The sequence below is a fragment of the Paroedura picta genome, chromosome 17 (assembly GCF_049243985.1).
Source record: "Paroedura picta isolate Pp20150507F chromosome 17, Ppicta_v3.0, whole genome shotgun sequence".
In the NCBI taxonomy this organism is placed as follows: Eukaryota; Metazoa; Chordata; class Lepidosauria; order Squamata; family Gekkonidae; genus Paroedura; species Paroedura picta.
In genome coordinates, this window is record NC_135385.1 from 12,094,402 (window position 1) to 12,115,152 (window position 20,751).

Consider the following 20,751-nt stretch of genomic DNA (forward strand, 5'->3'; position numbering starts at 1 on the left):
ACTCCTAGAGTGGGAAGGGGCCACGCAGGCCATCTAGACCCACCCCCTGCTCAATGCAGGATCAGCCTCAAGCATCCAGCAGAAGGATCTGCCCTCCTCCCTGTCTGTTGGTCCTTAGAAGAATAACAGCTCCTGCCTCCCCTCTCCCTTGGGGCAGTTTTTCAAGGCATGGTGGCCGTTAAAAAAGATAAGTAAGGCTCTAAGTCCACTTGTATTCAGACGAGCATGTGGGGTGCTTGAAGAAGGGAGACTGAGAAGAAACAGACAAATTATTTGCCTGAAGTATGGAAAGCCTCTTGTGGCGCAGGGTGGTAAGGCAGCTGACATGCTGTCTGAAGCTGTCTGCCCATGAGGTTGGGAGTTCGATCCCAGCAGCCGGCTCAAGGTGGACTCAGCCTTCCCTCCTTCCGAGGTCGGTAAAATGAGCACCCAGCTTGCTGGGTGGTAAACGGTCATGACTGGGGAAGGCACTGGCAAACCACCCCGTATTGAGTCTGCCATGAAAACGCTGGAGGGCGTCACCCCTAGGGTCAGACATGACTCGGTGCTTGCACAGGGGATACCTTTACCTTTACCTTATGGAAAGGGGATGATGGAGTTGGATGTCAGCACTGGATTTGGAGCAAGGGCAGGCAACTACTCTGCGGCAGAAAAACAGTTTTTAAAAAGAACTTATCATTGGATTCATGTGACCGCCCCTCCCAGCGTACCAACTCGGTACTCCAATTCAGTACTCATACTCGGCCTAGACTCATAGGATTACAAATACGTAATTCCATGAATCATTTTAAAAACAATAAAATCCGTTCAAAACAATAAAAAGACCTCAGTCGTAGCTGCAGCTAGAGTCAGCCGTCATTAAAACTTGCCTCTTTGCCATCCCTTCTCCCGTGCAGGGGGACGAATTTTCAGGGGAGGGGCCGTTCCTGTGGGTTGGTCACATTCCTTAGCCCCAACCGAACGCCTGGCAGAAGCGCTCCATCCTACAGGTCCTACAGAACTGGGAGAGCCCCCGTACAGCCTGCAGTTCTGCCAGAGCTCATTCCACCAGGTGGGGGCCAGTCCCCCGGCTGTGGATAGCCCTGAAGATTAAAATCCAGACCGTGAAGACCCATGCCATCACCCATGCCCGTGCAGAGTGAGTTGCAATAAACTTGAGGTGACCATCGCAGGGACCCCTGTTGGCTTGGACAACTGCATGGACCTTAGACCAGCCAGGAATGTCACACCTCACATCTATGTACATAAAATTGGGATTGTACACCTGGACAAAATGCTGAAGGCTCTGAAGCCCCCCCACCCCCACCCCAGGGCCAATCGCTGATTTTGCTTGGGATCCCACACACATCACATCCCCCCTCCCTTCAGGCCTGCTGGGAACGGAGCCTCTAACACCCCTGACCGAGGGGAGGGAAGCGTTTCCTTCTGAGAGCAACGCAGGGGAGTCTGCGGGCATGGGTGGAAGGAAAGCTTCCTCCGTCTGCCTAACCGTTGGCCGACAAGGGAGGCCACAGGAGAGCCCCTTCTCACAATACTGTTGTGGCCGGCCTCACTGCTGGAGTGAGGGCGGGGTGTCAAGGCCAGGAACATGGACGGGGGACCAAAAGAACTTAGGAGAGGAAACGCCAAAAGGTCAGAGCCAGGGACGAGTCCTCACCAGCACTGTTTGGCCTTGCCTTGGGATTCAGCGCACAAATAGAGGAAACATATGTGAGGCCTTTGCTCTCTGCCCAAGTGTCCCGGCAGAAGGCCCTAGGAGGACTCTGCAGGAAAAACAACTCTGTAGGGAAGGGTGGCCAAACTGTGTGTCTCCAGATGTCCGTGGGGCTCCGGGGAATTGTAGTCCACGGACATCTGGAGAGCCACAATTTGGCCACCCCTCCTGTGGGGGGACACCATGTGGCAGGTGGGGCTATGCATCCTCCCTGAGGAAGTCAGGGCCCTGGGCCCCGGCTCCTGCCAATCCTCCTTGGCTTGCTTCCCCTCCTGCTGCGCGGGGAGCGGGGGTGCTGCTGAACGGGAAGGAGCAACCTGCTGCCATTGCTGAGAGTTGGATGTTTTGACGCACCTGTCCCACCTCCATCTGCACCTTCTTCAGTTCAAGTCCAGGAGGACCCGAGAGACTGACAAGATTTCCGGGATGGGAGCTTCCGAGAGTCCAAGCTCCTTCCGGGGGGACTGGAACCTTGAACATCTCGCTGCTCTCTCAGGGGCTCCTGAAATCTGGCCTAACTGTTCTGCTGCAGTCCCACGCAGGTGCCCTCAGAAACACCCCCACCACCACCACTCCCTCTGAAAGGGCACTTTGGGGGTGAGGACAGCAGGCAGAGAGCAAAAACGAAACAGAGGTCAAGGGCAGGGGTAGTCAAACTGCGGCCCTCCAGATGTCCATGGACTACAATTCCCAGGAGCCCCTGCCAGCGTTCGCTGGCAGGGGCTCCTGGGAATTGTGGTCCATGGACATCTGGAGGGCCGCAGTTTGACTACCTCTGGTCAAGGGAGTCAGGCTGTTCAAGAAGTGAACAGGGGAGAGGAGGAAGCTAGAAGAGCAGTCAAACAAAATACCCAAGATTTCCGTGAGAAGGGATCGGGTGGCAGTCCCTTTGGTTCCGAGCAAACTGGTGATTTGGGAGAGTGGGGGAATGAATGCCCTGGCAGAGGCCAAGAGGGTTGAAAAACAAGGTTTGAAAGCCAGCCTGAAGGCCACTGTGGAGGTCAGGAGGAAGGCACGCTGGCTTCAAAAAGCAAGAAGAAGAAGAATCTTTTAATCGCAGCGGGCCAGCACAGGGCATCCCGAACCGCGTCATCAGTCGTCCAGCTGACAAAGCGCGGCCACTCCCCGATTGACCCAGTGCATCTGGGGCCGGTCCGAGGGAATCTCAATGGAGAGGACGTAATTGGTGGAGTGCCCCGTGGTCGATAAGGTCCCTCTCCGGGCACTGGTCTTGTAGACGGGGCACGTGTAGATCCCCAAGTGCAGGAAGGTCGCGGCCTGCCCAGGCTTCAGCCAAATGATGGGCAGGGAATCATAAAGGATTTTGGGGAGAGACTCGCCGATCTTCATGGTTTCGCGGTCCCACCGGGCCCCTTCCAGGAAAAGCCCTTTCACGTAGGCCCCGTCGGCAGGCACAGTCCCCATGCTGTGCTCCTGCCTGGTCATCTGAATTTGGAAAGAAGAAGAAAGGTGTGTGTGTGTGTGTGTCAAAATGCTGCCTCAATCCCAGCGAAAGAACTGAGGGCCAGTCTGTATTCTTCAAGAGGTAAACATAAGAAGAAAAAGAAGAGCTGGTTTTTATACCCCGCTTTTCACTGCCCGAAGGAGTCTCAAAGGAGTCTCACAATCCCCTTACGAAAAGAAACCTCCGCTGAGGAAAATTAAAAGAGCTCTGCCAGGCCAGTTCTCTACTAACCCACGTTCTGTTTTTGTGTCTGCATACTAGTGGACTCCGGGGAATGGTAGAGGAAAGGAAAACCTCGAGGATCCTTGTCCAGGGGGTCGCAACTGGTCGGACACGACTTTGCACCTAACAACAACTATTTGGTAACCCTAGAGGAGGGCTGGTTCTCTTCCCAAGATGGCAGGTGTGACTGGTTGGTATAATTTTGAACTGCAGAGAGGAGGGGGCGGGGAAATCCCCCTACACCCAAAGCAGACATTTCGGGAAGGGTTCTAGTTCTACGGGTCGGGGGTCCAAATAGACAGTCCATCGTAGCTGTGCAGTCTGGAGTCGTGTGAGTCAGACAGAGGCCGGACACCTCACATGAGCGACGAAGACCCGAGGTGAAAGATCCATGACCAAGTTCCTTAGCAGGCCCAGACGATTGCTTTGGAGGAGCATCTCAGGGAGAGAAGGCAGTTAGCCATTTTGTGCCATGATGCCTCTGTGATTGATTGATTGATTGATTATATTTATATACTGCCCTCCCCAGAGGCTCAGGGCGGTTTAGTCGCCCCTTCTAAAACAGCAATTCTCTTTTGGGTGGACAAAAAGCATTTTGCCTATATTCTCCCCCCCACCCCCCCAAGTCCAACTCTTTGGAAAGGTGTCTAGAGAAGAAATATGGAAGAAACTGTTGAACGGCCAGAGATGCTTCTTGGAAAGGGCCATGTCTGAGGCTGCTAATGAGCGTTCGAATAACTGCAGAACATTCTTGACTGGGGATCTTTGGCCTCATGCTGGTTTTGGCCCTCAGGAACAAGGCCTAAAGGAGCAAGGGAAGAGGGGGAAGGAGCCGCAAAGCAGGAGGCAAGGAGCTCGCAGGAAAGAAGATGCACCCGCTGACGCCCTCTCTGGGCCACCCCAGTTCAGGTGTTGGGACTTGCCTGCCCCTCTGCAGACCAATGCCTGGAACATTAGGGACAGGAGCAAGGCAATGTGGCGACAGGTGCTCTTCCGAAACCGACAGGGTGTGCATCTTATAGATTTCACATGGGAATAGAAAAAAAAAGTTTTGCAATCCAGAACCTGCTTGGCTGGATGCGCCTGGAAAACTCAGGCCAAAATACACCTGTCTGACTTTGGGAAGCCTGCAAAGCTCTTGTTCTTTCACGTGAAATGAGTCAGGGCCCTTCTCCTTCATCACTGTCCTGCTGGCGGCTTTCTAAACTCTGGGCTGGGTGCTGCGCTATACCGCCATGACACGTCTCCTGGGAGGGGATAGGGAAAGGTCCCCACCTACATTTTGGGTCTGGAAATCTGCCCAGGCTGGTGGGGGGAAGCTTCTAGTGCTTTCCTAGGCAGAAATATTGATATCCAGCTCCTGCAGTCAGAGGTCTGGAAGGTCTCAAGGGCATCTGCAAGGATCCCCAGTCCCACCTCCTCTTCTCCACAGGCTCCTGACCGGACTCTTCACTACGAAGGATGCCGAGGATTAAGAGAGCCAGTTTGGTGGAGTGGTTAGGAGTGCGGACTTCTAATCTGGCATGCCGGGTTCGATTCTGCTCTCCCCCACATGCATCCAGCTGGGTGACCTTGGGCTCCCCAGGGCACTGATAAAGCTGTTCTGACCGAGCAGTGATATCAGGGCTCTCTCAGCCTCACCCACCCCACAGGGTGTCTGTTGTGGGGAGAGGAAGGGAAGGCGACTGGAAGCCGCTTTGAGCCTCCTTTGGGTAGAGAAAAGTGGCCTCTAAGAACCAACTCTTCTTCTTCTTCAGTAATCTCAGGGCTCCCTCAGCCTCCCTCCCTCACAGGGTGTCTGTTGTGGGGAGAGGAAAGGGAAGGCAACTGTAAGCCGCTTTGAGCCTCCTTCGGGTAGGGAAAAGCGGCATATAAGAACCAACTCTTCTTCTTTTCTTCTTGTCTGGGAAGGCTGCAAGCCCCGGCCTCTGGCATCTCCGCCAGCTCATTAAGATTAGCTCCTAATGTTTCCAGGGGTTATGATTGCAAACCCGGTTCTACACAGTTCTCCCCAGGCATGGATTAGGGCGGGGTGACAGCATCTCCCGGTGGGCTGGCTTCTTCCTCCTCTTTCTTCCATTCACCATTCATACATGCCATCTATTATTTAATATTTTACAGACTATTATCTCCCTTTGCCGGTTCGGGCCTTTGAAAGCTCTGGATGGATCATCAGAGAGTACAGCCTCAGAGATCCATCCAGAAGTGGAAGAGAGAGACAGGGAGAGAGGGGAGGGAGACAGAAAAGAGAATCTCCCCCTTTCTTCTTCAGGTTTGAGAGCCAGCTGGGTGTCGTGGTTACGAACGGCGGCATCTAATCTGGAGAACTGGGTTTCTTGGATGCTTTAGGATGCTTAGGGCTGATCCTGCGTTGAGCAGGGGGTTGGACTAGATGGCCTCCATGGCCCCTTCCGACTCTGTGATTCCATGATTCTATTCTACCACTCCCTGCTCCTCCACATGCTCCTCCACCTGTGTGGCAGTTCTGATAGAGCTGTTCTCACAGAGCAGTTCTACCAGAGCTCCCTTAGGCCCACCAACCTCACATGTTGTGTGCAGAGGAAGCAAAGGTGGTTGTCAGGTAGTGAAAAGCAGGGTGTAAACACCAGGTGTTCTTTGAATTCCCTTCTTACCCAGTCCATATAAATTTCAATAACCTCTAGCAAAAGACTGGCCGATTGCATTGTGCAGGGGGGTGGACTAGATGACCCTGGATGTCCCTTCCAACTCTATGGTTCTATGACGGAAGAGAATACTGGGAGCGTATCCAGATATGCACCGGTTATCTCTTGCTGAGGCCACAGTGATTATGTCCTCCTGCTTGTGCCCCTGTATTTTCCTTCCTGATCTCTTCCCACCCCTCTTTCAGTCCTAAACCTTCCCCACCCCACCCTACCCCACCCTGGCTTTTGTGCCTTCTGTTTCACACCTGGCACAGCCTCCCTCGCTCCATCCCTCAAGCTCCCTCCCCCTTCAAACGGTCCCTTGAAAGCCCCTTCAAAGCTGTGTCCTCCAGAGTCACCAGAGGGGTGACTCTTCACTGGGGTGTTCCCACAGGCACTCACAAAAAGGAGGAAGGGCGGTATTTTGACAGTTTCCCGCTCTTGCCGCAGCCCCACACTTTGGCTGAACACCCGGAAGAAGTTCCTGACAGTCAGAGCGGTTCCTCGGTGGAACAGGCTTCCTCGGGAGGTGGTGGGTTCTCCTTCCTTGGAGGTTTTTAAGCAGAGGCTGGAGAGCCATCTGATGGAGAGGCTGATTCTGTGAACTTAGGTAGATGGTGAGTGGGTAGGCAAGAGGGATTGTGTCTTGCATGCCCAGGGAAATGCCAACCATCACTTCGGGGTCAGGAGGCAAATTTGGCCAGGGATACCACAGGGAGTGCAAAAGACTTAAGAGGGTGTGGCGAGGCAGGAAAGTTGCCATGCGCACAGCACAGCGCCAGCCACGCAGCACAGGATCCAAGCCAAGGACCAGGAAGCCAGGACTGTCCCCTGCTGGGAAGGGAGAGTTACAGCCCATGTCCCTGCTAACATGTGCATCTCTCTGTCTCCGTTAATGAGATGCACATCAGGATTTGGAGGTGTCATCCTTCCAGCTGAAGGCAGACGGGCTGTGTTTGGGGGGGACGGACCAGTCGGCACTGGGAGGAGCCGGAGGCCATGAGACTAAGAGAGCTGGGAGTTTCTAGCTGACGTTAGCCGAAACGTGGGATGCTGCTCTGGGAGGTTATCCAAGCTCCTCCCCGATGGAAACTTGTGACTTGTAGGAGTGCCTCTGAGCCTCTGCTTTTGTCCTGCTGATGGATTTGAAAAGACAGGCAGGATTGCAAAGATGTCTCGAGTCCCCAGAGCTGCGGGAAACCAAACTGGGGCTCGCTCGGCTTCCGGAGCACCACATTCAGGGAGTGCGTGAGAGTCACAGAAATGGTTCTCTTGCAGCCTTACCCATGCAAGAGAGACTCGGGGGCAGCTGGGGCAGTGGGGAAATGTCCCTAAATTACAGTTCACAGGAGAAGAAGTCCTGTGGGCCCTCTTTCAGCCTCTTGTTCTGTTGGTGGCCATTAGGCTGGCGTCGGTTTAAACTACAAGCACAACAATAGAGGCTAGATATCAGGAAATTTTTCACAGTCAGAGTAGTTCAGCAGTGGACTAGGCTGCCTAAGGAGGTGGTGAGCTCCCCCTCACTGGCAGTCTTCAAGCAAAGGCTGGATACACACTTTTCTTGGATGCTTTAGGATGCTTAGGGCTGATCCTGCGTTGAGCAGGGGGTTGGACTGGATGGCCTCTATGGCCCCTTCCAACTATCATTCTATGCTCTGGGCTGATCCTGCGTTGAACAGGGGGTTGGACTAGATGGCCTGCATGGCCCCTTCCAACTCTATGATTCTGTGATTCTGTTCCCCATGATCTTAACTGCGGGTCCCCCCTGCTCAGTTCGTCTCAGCGCCCCCACCCCCAAACGTTTTGCGTGTTTTACCTCAAATTCAAATCCGATGTGATCAATTGGGATGGTGTATTTTCTAGCATAGTTCTGGGAAACGCCTGTCAGAAAGGACTGCGTAAAGTAGAACCCGGAGATCCAGAACACGTTCGGGGGTCCGTGGTTGATCCAATCCTTGGTTTCACGGGAGTGGAAAGAAAACAAGCCGTTATTACGGAGAGGGGGTGGTGGAAGGAAGCCCCACAGGCAAGGAGGCACACCAAATGGCCCAAGGAAGTCGACAATTGCAAGCATCATTGGAGGCCACCGAGGTTTTGTCTCCATGGAAGTAACTTTGTCAGTACCTCTGCTGCTGAGAAAGGGCCTTTCCAAAACCTGCTTCCTAAGACCCTTCTGAATGGAGGGGCCAAGGACTGTTCCTGCCTGCAAAACAGGTGCCGTGAACTCGTGACCTCCTCAGAGGAAGTTACAGTTTATCCAGAAACTGTGCAAGAAGATTGTTTTGTTTTTTTTTCTGTAGGGATGGGTTATCCTTAAATTCATTTGCTTAAAAGATCAGGTAATGCTGCATTCTTAATCAACTGGCTGTCAAGGTGGCTGATGCAAAATTCATAAACAGCAGCAAAACACTGCATTGGTTAATTTAAATGTTACATTTCCAGCTCTATCACTAATAAGTTGGGGAAGGCACTGGCAAACCACCCCGTATTGAGTCTGCCAGGAAAACGCTGGAGGGCAACACCCCAAGGGTCAGACATGACCCGGTGTTTGCACAGGGGATACCTTTACCTTTACCTTTATAACTAATAAGTACAAGTAAAACAGCAACATAAACGCAAAGTAAAACAGCAAACAAAGAATAGTCCCCTCCTATCCAAAAACTAAATTAAACATTATCATCATAGGGAACTTGTGATCAAGGATGGCTCATAAGCTACCCAGCATGCCCTGTGGTCAAAGGGAATCTGCCCAGCAACCACTGATGAAACCAGACTGCCCTTTTCTTATTGGAGGAATATCGCCCACTCAGGGCCAATTGCGGCTCTTGCTCAAGATTCTGCACCTCCCCTCCCCTCCCTTCAGGCCTGCTGTGAAGGAAGCCCCTAACAGCCCCCGACTGAGCTGATGAATATGTTTGTCTGTCTGTCTGTGTTGCGTGGAGGGCACTGGGCCACCCTTTCCAGAAACAATTTTCTAGAGCCTGCTGTAAATTTAAACCTCTTGTGGCGCTGGGTGGTAAGGCAGCCGACATGGTGTCTGAAGCTGTCTGCCCATGAGGCTGGGAGTTCAATCCCAGAAGCCGGCTCAAGGTTGACTCAGCCTTCCCTCCTTCCGAGGTGGGTAAAATGAGTCCCCAGCTTGCTGTAAATGGTAATGACTGGGGAAGGCACTGGCAAACCACCCTGTATTGAGTCTGCCATGAAAACGCTGGAGGGCGTCACCCCAAGGGCCAGACATGACTCGGTGCTTGCACAGGGGATACCTTTACCTTTACCTTAAACATAATTATGAACCACTACAAAAGCAGTGGTGAATAAGAAACCAGTTAGCAACATAACAAATTAAAGGAACAATTCCTTGAGTCAGTGAATAAATATACAAGCAAAGCAAGATGTAAGGTCAAATTAAAAATCAACATCGAATGAGGTCAAACAAAACCCAGACAAAGAGCAGAGTGCAAAAAAAAAAAAGACCCCTCAAGTCTTTAAATCACTGTAGTTGACCATTGATCTGAAGCTGCCTTTGACAGCGGTGACACTCAGCATACCTGGAAGAAGGCCAGTCGGGCGAGGAGGTCGGACACGTAGCTCCCCAGTGGCTTCAGTGATGGGTAGGATTTGGCTGCCCACATGGCGGGAACTTTGCCAACCAACATGCTGTTAAAAACGTCCTCCAGTTCGGAAGACATCAACACCAGGCCCTTGATGGCTTTGCCCAGGCTGATCAGGCTGCTTCTCACCACCTCCGTAAGTCTGCAAGGGAAGGAAACGGAGATCAAAATCCCGAGATTGACAGCGATTGATGTCCCATATTAAATTTGTCCATCTCAGAGCCCACGGAAATCAGCCCACCAATTTGAGGAGACACCCACCAATTATTTATTTCTTAGATTTGTATACTGCCCTCTATAATTCAGCCCTCCCATACGGCTCAGGGCGGTTTACATATAACGATGTGGGGTAATACATGGTTATACCCTGGAAAAGAACCAAAAAAGGTAGTAAAAAGGTTTCCCGAATTTCTCTTTATTCAGCAAACTCTGAAGCCTTTCTCAACATTTTTACCACTGAGAAACCTCAGAAGCATTCTCTGAGGCTTTGAGAAGTGTTGTCAGCAGGCCACACCTTTCTGTCACAGGTCACCAGAAGTGACATCACCCAGCCACTCCCACCAGAAGTGACATCACAGCACAAGAAGTAATAGCACAGAAATATTTTCAGACTAGGGGCAAAGCCTGTTGTACCCCGGAATATAAGGAGCACTAAGATCTCCAGGTGGGAAAAGGAAGGAAGGAAGGAAGGAAGGGAGGGAGGGAGGGAGGGAGGGAGGGAGGAAGGAAGGAAGGAAGGAAGGAAGGAAGGAAGGCTTCCAACCCACAGTGCCTAGGACAGGGCTCACCTCCCCTTCCCTCCCAGCTCCTACCCACCAGACCTCCCAACCCGGCCCCACCACATGTGAAGCCGAGCCCAGGAATGGGTCCCCCCTCCCTCCCAGGCCCCAGTCTCTGGCAAGGGACAGGGCATCCCTCCTGACTGGCTGTTCGTTGGATAGACAGCCAATCAGGGACGGGACAGCCAGGACAGCCTCCCTGATTGGTGGTTAGGTGATGAGTCCCAGCTCCTCCTTCTACCTCTTACCAGCTTTATTAATGGTTACAGATTACAGACGATTTGCGAACAGAAACAGACCTGCACTCTGGGCTGGTTACTAGTTTGCTCTTCTTCACCAAAGGGAGCCTGGAGAAACAGGGCTGGGGCAGGCCTTGGCCAGCAAGGATTTGTACGGCTGGGACCCCTCCCCTTCCCACCCCCTCCAGGCCCATTATTAGACATTTTGAGGGATCATATCACCTGATAATTTTTTTAATTAAAAGATATATTCAAATTAACTCCCAATCGGTGACTGGACTGTTGCGAAACCCTGGTTGAGAAGGCCTGCTTCAGCCAAAGGAACTTTCCTCCAACATCAGTAAAGGAAGACCGGCTTATGTTGGGGGGAACCTCCTCAGGCTCCAGATTTTGCTGGGTGGGAAAGTTGGATACAGGCCAGCATCTCTTTTCCCCCTGGGCACACTTGGAGAAATGGAATTGATATTTCCAAGTGACCTAGCCACAAGAAATCTATTTTTTTTTAATGTTTCCAACCTCTGCCCAAATCATGGACACTGCCCCTCTGGGATCCATCTCCCTGTTACGTCATCTGTATACTTTTGTAATTGTTGGTGAGTTGTTTTGGGTTTTGGCTATAAGGCGAGGTCAAGATACAGCCAATGAGCAATGGGAGTCCTACCTGTTGAATCTGATGAGCTCTTGCCTCAGGACTGTATTCATGGACTCCTGGTAAAGGACCGGATATTTCGCCATCACATTTTCCAGGTCAAAATCGTTGGGCAACTTGGAAAGGATATCCTGGGCCAGCTCCTCAACGATTTCCTATAATCAGGACATTGGAGTCAATCTAAAAAAACTCATCCACCGCCATCTATAATTCAGTTTTCCATTTTTAAAAACAGGGGTAGTCAAACTGCGGCCCTCCAGATGTCCATGGACTACAATTCCCAGGGGCCCCCTGCCAGCATCCCGCAGCTCCTCCAGGAGCTCATTCCCCCAAGTTGGAGCCAGGACCAAAAAGGCCCTGGCCCTGGTTGAGGCCAGGGGGGACTCCCTTAGAGCCCCTATAGCTTATAGCTCCTGATTGATCTATCTGCTGGACCTTGTCTCAGGGTCCCCGACGTGGCATCAGTGGCAGCATGACACACACACATACACGACAACTTCCCTGGTGCCTGGTGGGGCTTTCCCCAGCAAAGCTTCTGACTGGCCACTGGCAATTTGATTGGCTGTGCAGATTTCTAAAAAATTCCTTTGGCAGCACAAGAATCCTGTGCGACCAAAGGGAAGTTGTTGTGGCCACTTTGTGGCTGGCTTCACCTCCCACGGCGGCTATTTTGTGGCTATCTTGTGGCGGCCATGCCCACCATGCCATGTCAGAAGTCCAGATGTGCTGGCAGGCTCAAAAAGGCTGCTCCTTGGAAAGACATCAGGGCCGCCTCATCTTGTTGCAGCAAATCCTACCAGAGAATTATGCGCTGTGTGGAGAAAGGCCTTGTGTTTGGATCGCAGAGGAGAGCTATTAAGCGGCACGGATCAGGCCCGACAGCAAGCACCAGGATCAGCAGCGGAGCAGGTGCACGGGCTGTCTTTGTTTCCTTACCTGCGGAGGTTTGCCTCCTCCCCCTGCTTGCCTGGGCAGAGTCAGCAAGACGCCGTTGAAAAGCAGGTTGGTTTCCTGGTTATCCTTGGTGATGTCGGCGTTCTCGTGCAGCCCAAAAACGCCAGGGTGAGTGGTAATCGGCAGGCTCCGCAAGTAATCTATGTAGGACTGTAATGAAACAAGGCGTGAGGCAGCCGAGTGTCAAGCTAGTCAAACTCAGAAACCAGCTGGCTCAAGTGTCAGAGGAAACACACCGGCCTCACGTGCTCCAAAAGAGGCCCACCGTAAACAATGTAGCAGTAAAATGCAAATAGGCACACGTGGGGCAAAGGGATGCTTTCCTCGCCCGTGCCTGGAGGCAATGCATTGTCTTTGTTTATATGGGACTATCACAGTGTTTATGGGTCCCTGCAGCAAGGAGCTTACATTTCAAACACCGAGACTCAGGGGAAGATGGCCAGATGGATAAGATGGGGAGAATCATAGAATAACAGAGTTGGAAGGGACCTCCTGGGTCATCTAGTCCAACCCCCTATACTATGCAGGACACTCACAACCCTCTCGCTCATCCACTGTCCCCTGCCACCCCCTTGAGCCTTCACAGAATCAGCCTCTCCGTCAGATGGCTCTCCAGCCTCTGCTTAAAAATCTCCAAAGATGGAGAACCCACTACCTCCCGAGGAAGCCTGTTCCACTGAGGAACCACTGTCACTGTCAGGAACTTCTTCCGGATGTTTAGATGGAATTTCTTTTGAATTAATTTCATTAATTTCATTCTGGTCTGTCCCTCTGGGGCAAGAGAGAATAACTCTGCTCCATCCTCTACATGGCAGCCTTTTAAATACTTGAAGATGGTTATCAGATCCCCTCTCAGCCATCTCCTCTCCAACAGACCAAGCTCCCTCGACCTCTCCTCCTACGTCTTGGTCTCCAAATCCCATGTGCTTGGGACCAGTGTTCCCTATGGGGGAATCTCAAGTTGAGAACATTTAAAAGAACAACAAAATATAAATAAAAATAACAAGGATTAAGAGCAGCCAATTGGCTGGAGTTTTTTCCTTATTTTCTGGACTCGCAATCCAGCTAGCCTCCTTGGCCCCATGAGGGACCAGCGTCCTGTCTGCACTGCGCATCTTCCTCTTTGCGTTCATACCTGGTACGTCCCATAGGGCGGTATATAATATTCCTCTTCAGGGGAAAGCTTGTATTTTTCCTGGACTTCTATGTCTTTGCAGTACACGATGGACAGGAGGGAGAGGAGGAGACGTCGGTCCTTGTCGTCCGTCACTCTCCCACCATAGTTGCATTCCCCTGCGGACGGGAAAAGGGGGAGAGGTAGAGAGTCATGCCTGCAGGAAGTAGACATGTGGCTGGCGAATGGAGAGGGGGTGGCGGGGATGCCCATCAGGGCTGCAGCTTGGGGAGTGAGAGGGAAACGGACTTGGCTTCGACTTTTTCCTCTGCAGCTGTTTCCCCCAGTCTCCCATGGAGAGCTGCAGGTTTCTGCCAGCAGACCGTGAGGTGGGGCAGTGGCTGGGCTCTGGGCAGGGACGGGACTGCTGATCATGCGCACGCGCCCTTCTGCGGCCTGCTCGCGGAGTGTGCCATTGGGCGTGTGCCCTTGGGAAGATGGCGGAAGCAGCCCTGCGTGCTGGGGGCCCCTCAGAAGGCAAGCCCCAGCCCCAAGCAAGAGATGCTTTGTGCCAGGTTTCCCTAGAGTCAGAATCACACAGAGCTGGAAGGGACCACAAAGGGCCATCCAGTCCAGCCCCTCACCTTCTCCCCGGGGGCTTATTCTTAGTGACAGAATTCCTTCAGGCATATCTCATTTTGCCCATGTTGGGGCTTGGGGGGAGGGCTACTCTGGCCACCCACGCTATTGGAGTTTGGAAGTTCCAGTTTCCGACATGGCTCTCCCCACCCATGAGGGAGTTTTGTCTTTTCCTCCTCAAGCACACTTGTAAACTTTGGCAGAATGGCTGCCATTACAAGGGACGGCTGTGATAGCATTCTAAGCTACACATTTGGATTTTTAATGGCTCAGGGTCTGGGTTGCAGACCCAACTCGTGTTCCCCAAAGTCACGCAGCAACTTAGGGGAAATGGCTTTTTAAAAAGGGCATCGAGACGCCACTGCAGGAGGAGGAAACGGTCCCGCCTCCCCCATCCCCTACTTTCCTGCACCGAAACAACATGCAGGAAGAGGGAGTTGTGCCCCCAGTTTTTGTTGCTGCAGATGCACACGGGACACCCCCAACATTCAAAACCTGAATGTGTAGTCTAGCTGTGAGGGGCACAAACATGTAAGTACTGTAGATAAAAGGTTTTTAAAGGGGCATCAAAAATGCTATAAAATGTAACACTGTAAATGGGGGAAACGAGAGACCCTTCTTCTTTCAGCTGGCTGGGCAAAATGTCAAAGAAACTTCAAATTATGGGTCTGGACATCTCAGACGGATCTGGCTTCCCTCTGAAACAAAATGGCTGCAATCGCAAAGGACCGCCTTTCCTCAGGTGTACCTGTCCAAATCTACCTAGATCAGCAGTGGCCAAACTGTGGCCTCTCTAGATATCCATGGACTACAATTCCCACGAGCACATGATAGATCCAAATTTGAGGCCCTGTCACATTTCCATCTCTCTCTCCCCTGCCCCCAACTTGTATCCAGCTTCTGGGAAGTCTGCTTGCTTTCCTCATGGCCTGCCTTGTTGGAGAATGACAAAGAACAGTCTTTGTTGACATTAAACTTCTCTCCCTGGTTTATGCTGGGTGACACTGGGTGACATTTATGCTGTGGTGACACTGATAGCCCCAGTGGTTTTGAATCGATTTGACCATTTCCTTTTGATAACGAGTTTTGGTTTGTTGCATTGTTTTGAACCGGACGGCTGGCCTTTCTGAAGACCATCTCATCCCTTAGCATGCAAGACGAAAGGACGATATTAAAGCTAATATCACAGAGACTAGAAGATCAGGAGACCCAGATTCTGGGCTCCTCTAACAACAGTGTATGTTCTCCCCGCTTCTGGGATATTCCCTTATCTTACAAATCCATGCCCATGGATCTCCAAATTTTGGAGGCACACCAGTTAAGAAGAGCATTTCTAGCAGCTCGCTTAAACATGTCTCCCTCAAATGTCACCCGAGGTAGATTTCTGAAGATCCCTCCTCAGGAGAGAGACTGTTTACATGGATGTCGTGTCCCTGACACGTTGTACCACCTACTTCTGGTGTGTCCTAAGTTCGAAGTATTTCGTCGCCCGCTAGCTCATTATCTGAAGAAATTGAAATCCAGCTGTGTTAATGAGAAACACTGGATTAAAATGATACTAGATGGGAGGGACTCAGCAACTATTATAAAAGGAGCAAAGTTTTTACTGGCCATTTTAAATGAAAATCTTTTTACGATCGATTTTACATCTGAAACTGTTTGAAATTTTCATTTTATGCTCTGCAATTTTATGCCACTAAAGGTACTCTGAATCTGAAAAAAGAATGGGTGAAATGAAATGACAGAAAATATAACAAGAAGGGGGGATATTCTCCACCCACACAAGCTGTGCCCACACATTTCCTGTGTCCGCACCTGTTAGATAGGTGAGAGCTTCAAACGGAATTTCTTCGTACTCATTTAGAAACATCTGGATCTGCCGCATGCTGATTCTCAGGTCTGACTCATTGAATTCGTAGGGAATGTTCCAACCTGCCCGGTCCAGAGAAAAGGCTATGAGAGCACACCCTGGTGAGCTTTGTCCTGAAAATAATATCCTTGGCAAACATTAAACCAGGGGTAGTCAAACTGCGGCCCTCCAGATGGCAGGGGGCTCCTGGGAATTGTAGTCCATGGACATCTGGAGGGCCGCAGTTTGACTACCCCTGCATTAAACTGTCATGACAGGCTAATGGTCTCAGGAAGCCAGGCCGAAGCCCAGGGGAAACATGCAGCAGAGTGGGAAAGGTCTATCGTAAACGATCTTCTCAGGAACGCATTCCAGGCTAACAGGACTCCAGAGCAGTATGGCTCAACGTTATTAACGTGCCCCCTAGCTGTCAGTTTGGGATCTCTGCGCTCCAAAACGAACAGCTGCATGCAGGTGGACACGCCTTCATTGACCGGAATGGCAGCTGCCAGGGATGGCCACCCAGGAGGTTGTTGTGACTGACTTGGGTAGGAGAGGTGTAGGGGCTCTTGCAGAACGCCCCCCCCCAATCTGCTCTTTGGCTAGACGGGGAAACAGCCCTGCTGTAAAGGTGGGCTGCTGTTCCCCCCAGTGAAACCGATTCAGGGCAGACGGCGGAAAGGGCCACTTCACCCTACGCAGAGTTTACAGACGTGAGGTTGGTGTTCAACAGGATAGATCCAGGGAGGAAATTCCATCAGGGCCATGAGGTCTTCCCGGAGCTCTTTCCCCACCAAGTTGGGGCCAGGACTGAGAAGGCCCTGGCCCCGGTCGAGGTCAGGAGTGCCTCCCAGGGACAACCAGCAGATTTCTACCTGCAGAGCGAAGGGCCCCCGTGGGGGACATAAGCGGTCCCTCAGATAAATGGGGTCCAAGCAGCAGAACCAAGTTTGAGGGCAGGAGCATGAGAAAGATGGTTGGTCTCAAATACTGCTGGTCTCCAAAGTGCCCATGCCCTCAAATGTCAAGGCTTGGCTTCTGGAGGAGGAAGAGGAGGAGGAGGAAGAAGAAGAAGAAGAAGGAAGAAGAAGAAGGGCTGGTTCTTATATGCTGCTTTTTTCTACCCGAAGGAGGCTCAAAGCGGCTTACAGTCGCCTTCCCTTTCCTCTCCCCACAACAGAAACCCTGTGAGGGGGGTGAGGCTGAGAGAGCCCTGAGATTCCTGAAGAAGAAGAAGAAGAGCTGGTTCTTATAGGCCGCTTTTCTCTACCCGAAGGAGTCTCAAAGCGGCTTACAGTCGCCTTCCCTTTCCTCTCCCTCAACAGACACCCTGTGAGGTGGGTGAGGCTGAGAGAGCCCTGATATCACTGCTTGGTCAGAACAGTTTTATCAGTGCCGTGGCGAGCCCAAGGCCACCCAGCTGGCTGCATGTGGGGGAAGAGTGGGGAATCAAACCCAGCTCGCCAGATTAGAAGTCCGCACTCCTAACCACTCCCCCAAACTACAACTAGCATGACTTGTTTTATCATTTGGTGTTGTCCAAAGATGAAACAGGCTCTGCCTGCAGGCTGCCAGCGGGAGGTGGAAAACAAGACACAGAGAAAGAGAAGCCAGGAGAGCTAAAAGGAAGGCGGGTCGCTTGGGGGAAGCCAGCAGGGACGTCCGAGATGCCCAACGGGGGCACGATCACAGTAAGGAGAGAATCTAGACTCAGATGCCCTGTTTTATTGATTTATTTACTTACTTACTTGTTTGTTTATAAGGTTTATAAGCTGCCCTCTCTGCCAGAGGTGGACTCAAGAGTGGCAAACGACACTTCCATTCTAACCACCATCCATCGCAATAAAATCATTCTGGGCAAAAAGAGTAAAACGAGCACGACACAAAACGACTCACCCAACGGGCCGAAGTTTCTCCTTTCCTGCACAAGAGCGTGGAAGAAGCAGAGGCCGAAGAGCAGCTTCTGCCACATTTCTTTCTTCTCGCAACTGTTAAAGAAGGTGGGGTCCGATATGGGGTCGTTGAGGTACGATCGTAGGAGGTTGGCCCTGACACCCTTGGGGGGCTCGTTGGTCATCTTGATGCCGTTCTGGAGGATGCTGACGGGGAACTTTTCCGACGGGTAACTGGTGAGCCACAACCTGGTGGGGGAAGAGCAGAAATAAACGGGGTCTCTTGCTGCAGGATCCACGATCTGCAGGCTGAAAGTTTTATTTAAATAACATTTTCTTCTCCAAGCGTAGCAGGACAAGTGTTCTAGGCCAGGGGTAAGTCAACGTGTGGTCCTCCAGATGTTCACAGACTACAATTCCCATGAGCCCCTGCCAGCAATTTCCATGAGCCCCTGCCAGATCCTAAGCAGATTTTGGTTGCTAGAATGTAATGTTCCTTGGGGGACATAATGGAAGAGGTGGTCCCGTATCTTCAAAGGTTCCAGACCATTTATGGCAGGGGTAGTCAACCTGTGGTCCTCCAGATGTCCGTGGACTACATTTGCTGGCAGGGGCTCATGGGAATTGTAGTCCGTGAACATCTGGAGGACTACACGTTGACTACCCCTGTTCTAGGCTACCTTTTCGGTACAAAACCTGGTCTCGTGATTTCCCAATTTTGTGATACATATTCACCTGTAATTAATGGCATTTACAAGACCGCGGCCCTGAAGGAGAATTGGGAAGGAACTCAGAAGTTGAGCTGCACAATAAAATAACGTAAAAATGTTGGTTATTTATTATAGTGCCCAATTAAAAACAGAATAAAAACTACATAAAAACTAGACAGAACTAACAGCACGCAAGACCAAAGGCGTTTCGATCCTACTGCGTCTTCCTCAGTGGTCGGAATTGTAACAATACCCTCTATATACAAAATCTACACTCATTATAGAATCACAGAATCATAGAGTTAGAAGGGGCCATAGAGGCCATCTAGTCCAAACCCCTGCTCAACGCAGGATCAGCCCAGAGCATCCTAAAGCATCCGAGAAAAGTGTGCATCCAACCTTTGCTTGAAGAAAGCCTAAATTTTATGCTTTTTGGAGACCACCTCCTATGACATATCCCTAGGCTCACCACTCATCGCTATTATATAATTCTGTGCTGAGAGTGTATCTCACGTGCGTCAGGAAAAAAGCTATATCTAGCTCAACTTCTGAGTTCCTACCTGTTAAGGTTGGGTTGTGTTTCCAGTTTTGGCTTTGCATTGTATGTTTCCTGAAGAAAAATTGTCTTGGCTCCCCTCTAAAACACAACAATTGTGGCTAGACGTTATACTTTTCCTTTTTTTACAGCTGACAATTGCAGTGGACAACCAGTGCAATATGATTTGACTGAGAGGAATGACCCAAACATTTGGGCAATCAGGTGCCTGAATAACACAGTGTTGACATATATATGTTGAACGAGAAGCCACACGCATGCCTGGATGCTTGGGGCTCAGGGAACGGAATCCCTTCTGTTTTTATCCAGCATTAAGGGGGAAGATTCCCAGGGGCAATGTATGGCTGTGAAAGTTGGACCATAAGGAAGGCCGAGCATCAAAGGATTGAGGCTTTTGAACTCTGGTGCTGGAGAAGACTCTTGCGAGTCCCTTGGACTGCAAGGCGAACAAACCAGTCAGTCCTAGAGGAGATCAGCCCGGACTGCTCCTTAGAAGGCCAGATCCTGAAGATGAAACTCAAAGACTTTGGTCACCTCATGAGAAGGAAGGACTCCCTGGAGAAGAGCCTAATGCTGGGAGCGATCGAGGGCAAAAGAAGAAGGGGACGACAGAGAATGAGGTGGATGGATGGAGTCACTGAAGCAATCGGTGCAAACTTAAATGGACTCCGGGGAACGGTAGAGGACAGGAAGGCCTGGAGGATCATTGTCCAGGGGGTCACGATGGGTCGGACACGACTTCGCACATAACAACAACAACAAGGGGGAAGATTAGATCCTTGCCTGAACTTCTCATGGGTATTGTCAGGCACGATGATTTCCTCGCAGATTTTCTCCAAAGCAGGCATCCAGCTGGTTGCAAGGTGGCAGTTCTGTAAGACGACCCACGTCCCATCGGCAATACCTTTGTCGATCATTTTGGCTGCAATGGGGCCCTGGCCCTGGCCAAGTGAAATCGTCTGAATGCTTTCCATGCCAAGGTCATCGGCAAACTTCAACAATCCTAAGGTTGGGAGGGAAATGTTTATGTGAAGACTTTCCAACAAAAATATCTTCTCTTTTTTCATAGAATCATAGAGTTGGAAGGGGCCATAGAGGCCATCTAGTCCAACCCCCTGCTCAATGCAGGATCAGCCCTAAGCATCCTAAAGCATCCAAGAAAAGTGTGTCTCCAACCTTTGCTTGAAGACTGCCAGTGAGGGGGAGCTCACCACCTCCTTAGGCAGCCTATTCCACTGCTGAACTACTCTGACTGTGAACATTTTTTCCTGATATCTAGCCTATATCGTTGTACTTGAAGTTTAAACCCATTACTGCGTGTCCTCTCCTCTGCAGCCAACGGAAACAGCATCCTGCCCTCCTCCAAGTGACAACCTTTCAAATACTTAAAGAGGGCTATCATGTCCCCTCTCAACCTCCTTTTCTCCAGGCTGAACATTCCCAAGTCCCTCAACCTATCTTCACAGGGCTTGGTCCCTTGGCCCCAGATCATCCTCGTCGCTCTCCTCTGTACCCTTTCAATTTTATATTTTATATTTATTTTTTAAGGGTGAATGTGACTTGAAAAACCAAAACTCGTTTATTCAGCAGTTAAGTTGCAAGAGGTTGCTTGGGGCATGAGAGCAGCTCACTGAGATTTAGCCCAACTTTATCACTGATATTTCGTTTTCCCAGAGCTGTAGCTGGACTTGCTCC

The 20,751-nt window shown here is 51.1% G+C and overlaps 1 protein-coding gene across 1 annotated transcript in view; it reads right to left on the bottom strand.

Annotated features, from left to right (window-relative positions):
- Positions 1-2,473: 2,473 nt before the first annotated feature.
- Positions 2,474-20,751, bottom strand: part of DNAH3 (dynein axonemal heavy chain 3) — a 47,792-nt gene continuing 29,514 nt past the window's right edge. Inside the window, exons 20-28 of the mRNA XM_077316527.1 lie at positions 19,840-20,059; positions 17,795-18,039; positions 15,865-15,981; positions 13,432-13,589; positions 12,279-12,446; positions 11,355-11,497; positions 9,613-9,817; positions 7,881-8,018; positions 2,474-3,160 (exon numbers count right to left, since the gene is read on the bottom strand). Coding sequence (XP_077172642.1) covers positions 2,807-3,160; positions 7,881-8,018; positions 9,613-9,817; positions 11,355-11,497; positions 12,279-12,446; positions 13,432-13,589; positions 15,865-15,981; positions 17,795-18,039; positions 19,840-20,059 — 1,748 coding nt within the window. The 3' untranslated portion in view covers positions 2,474-2,806. The remainder of the gene's footprint in view (positions 3,161-7,880; positions 8,019-9,612; positions 9,818-11,354; positions 11,498-12,278; positions 12,447-13,431; positions 13,590-15,864; positions 15,982-17,794; positions 18,040-19,839; positions 20,060-20,751) is intronic.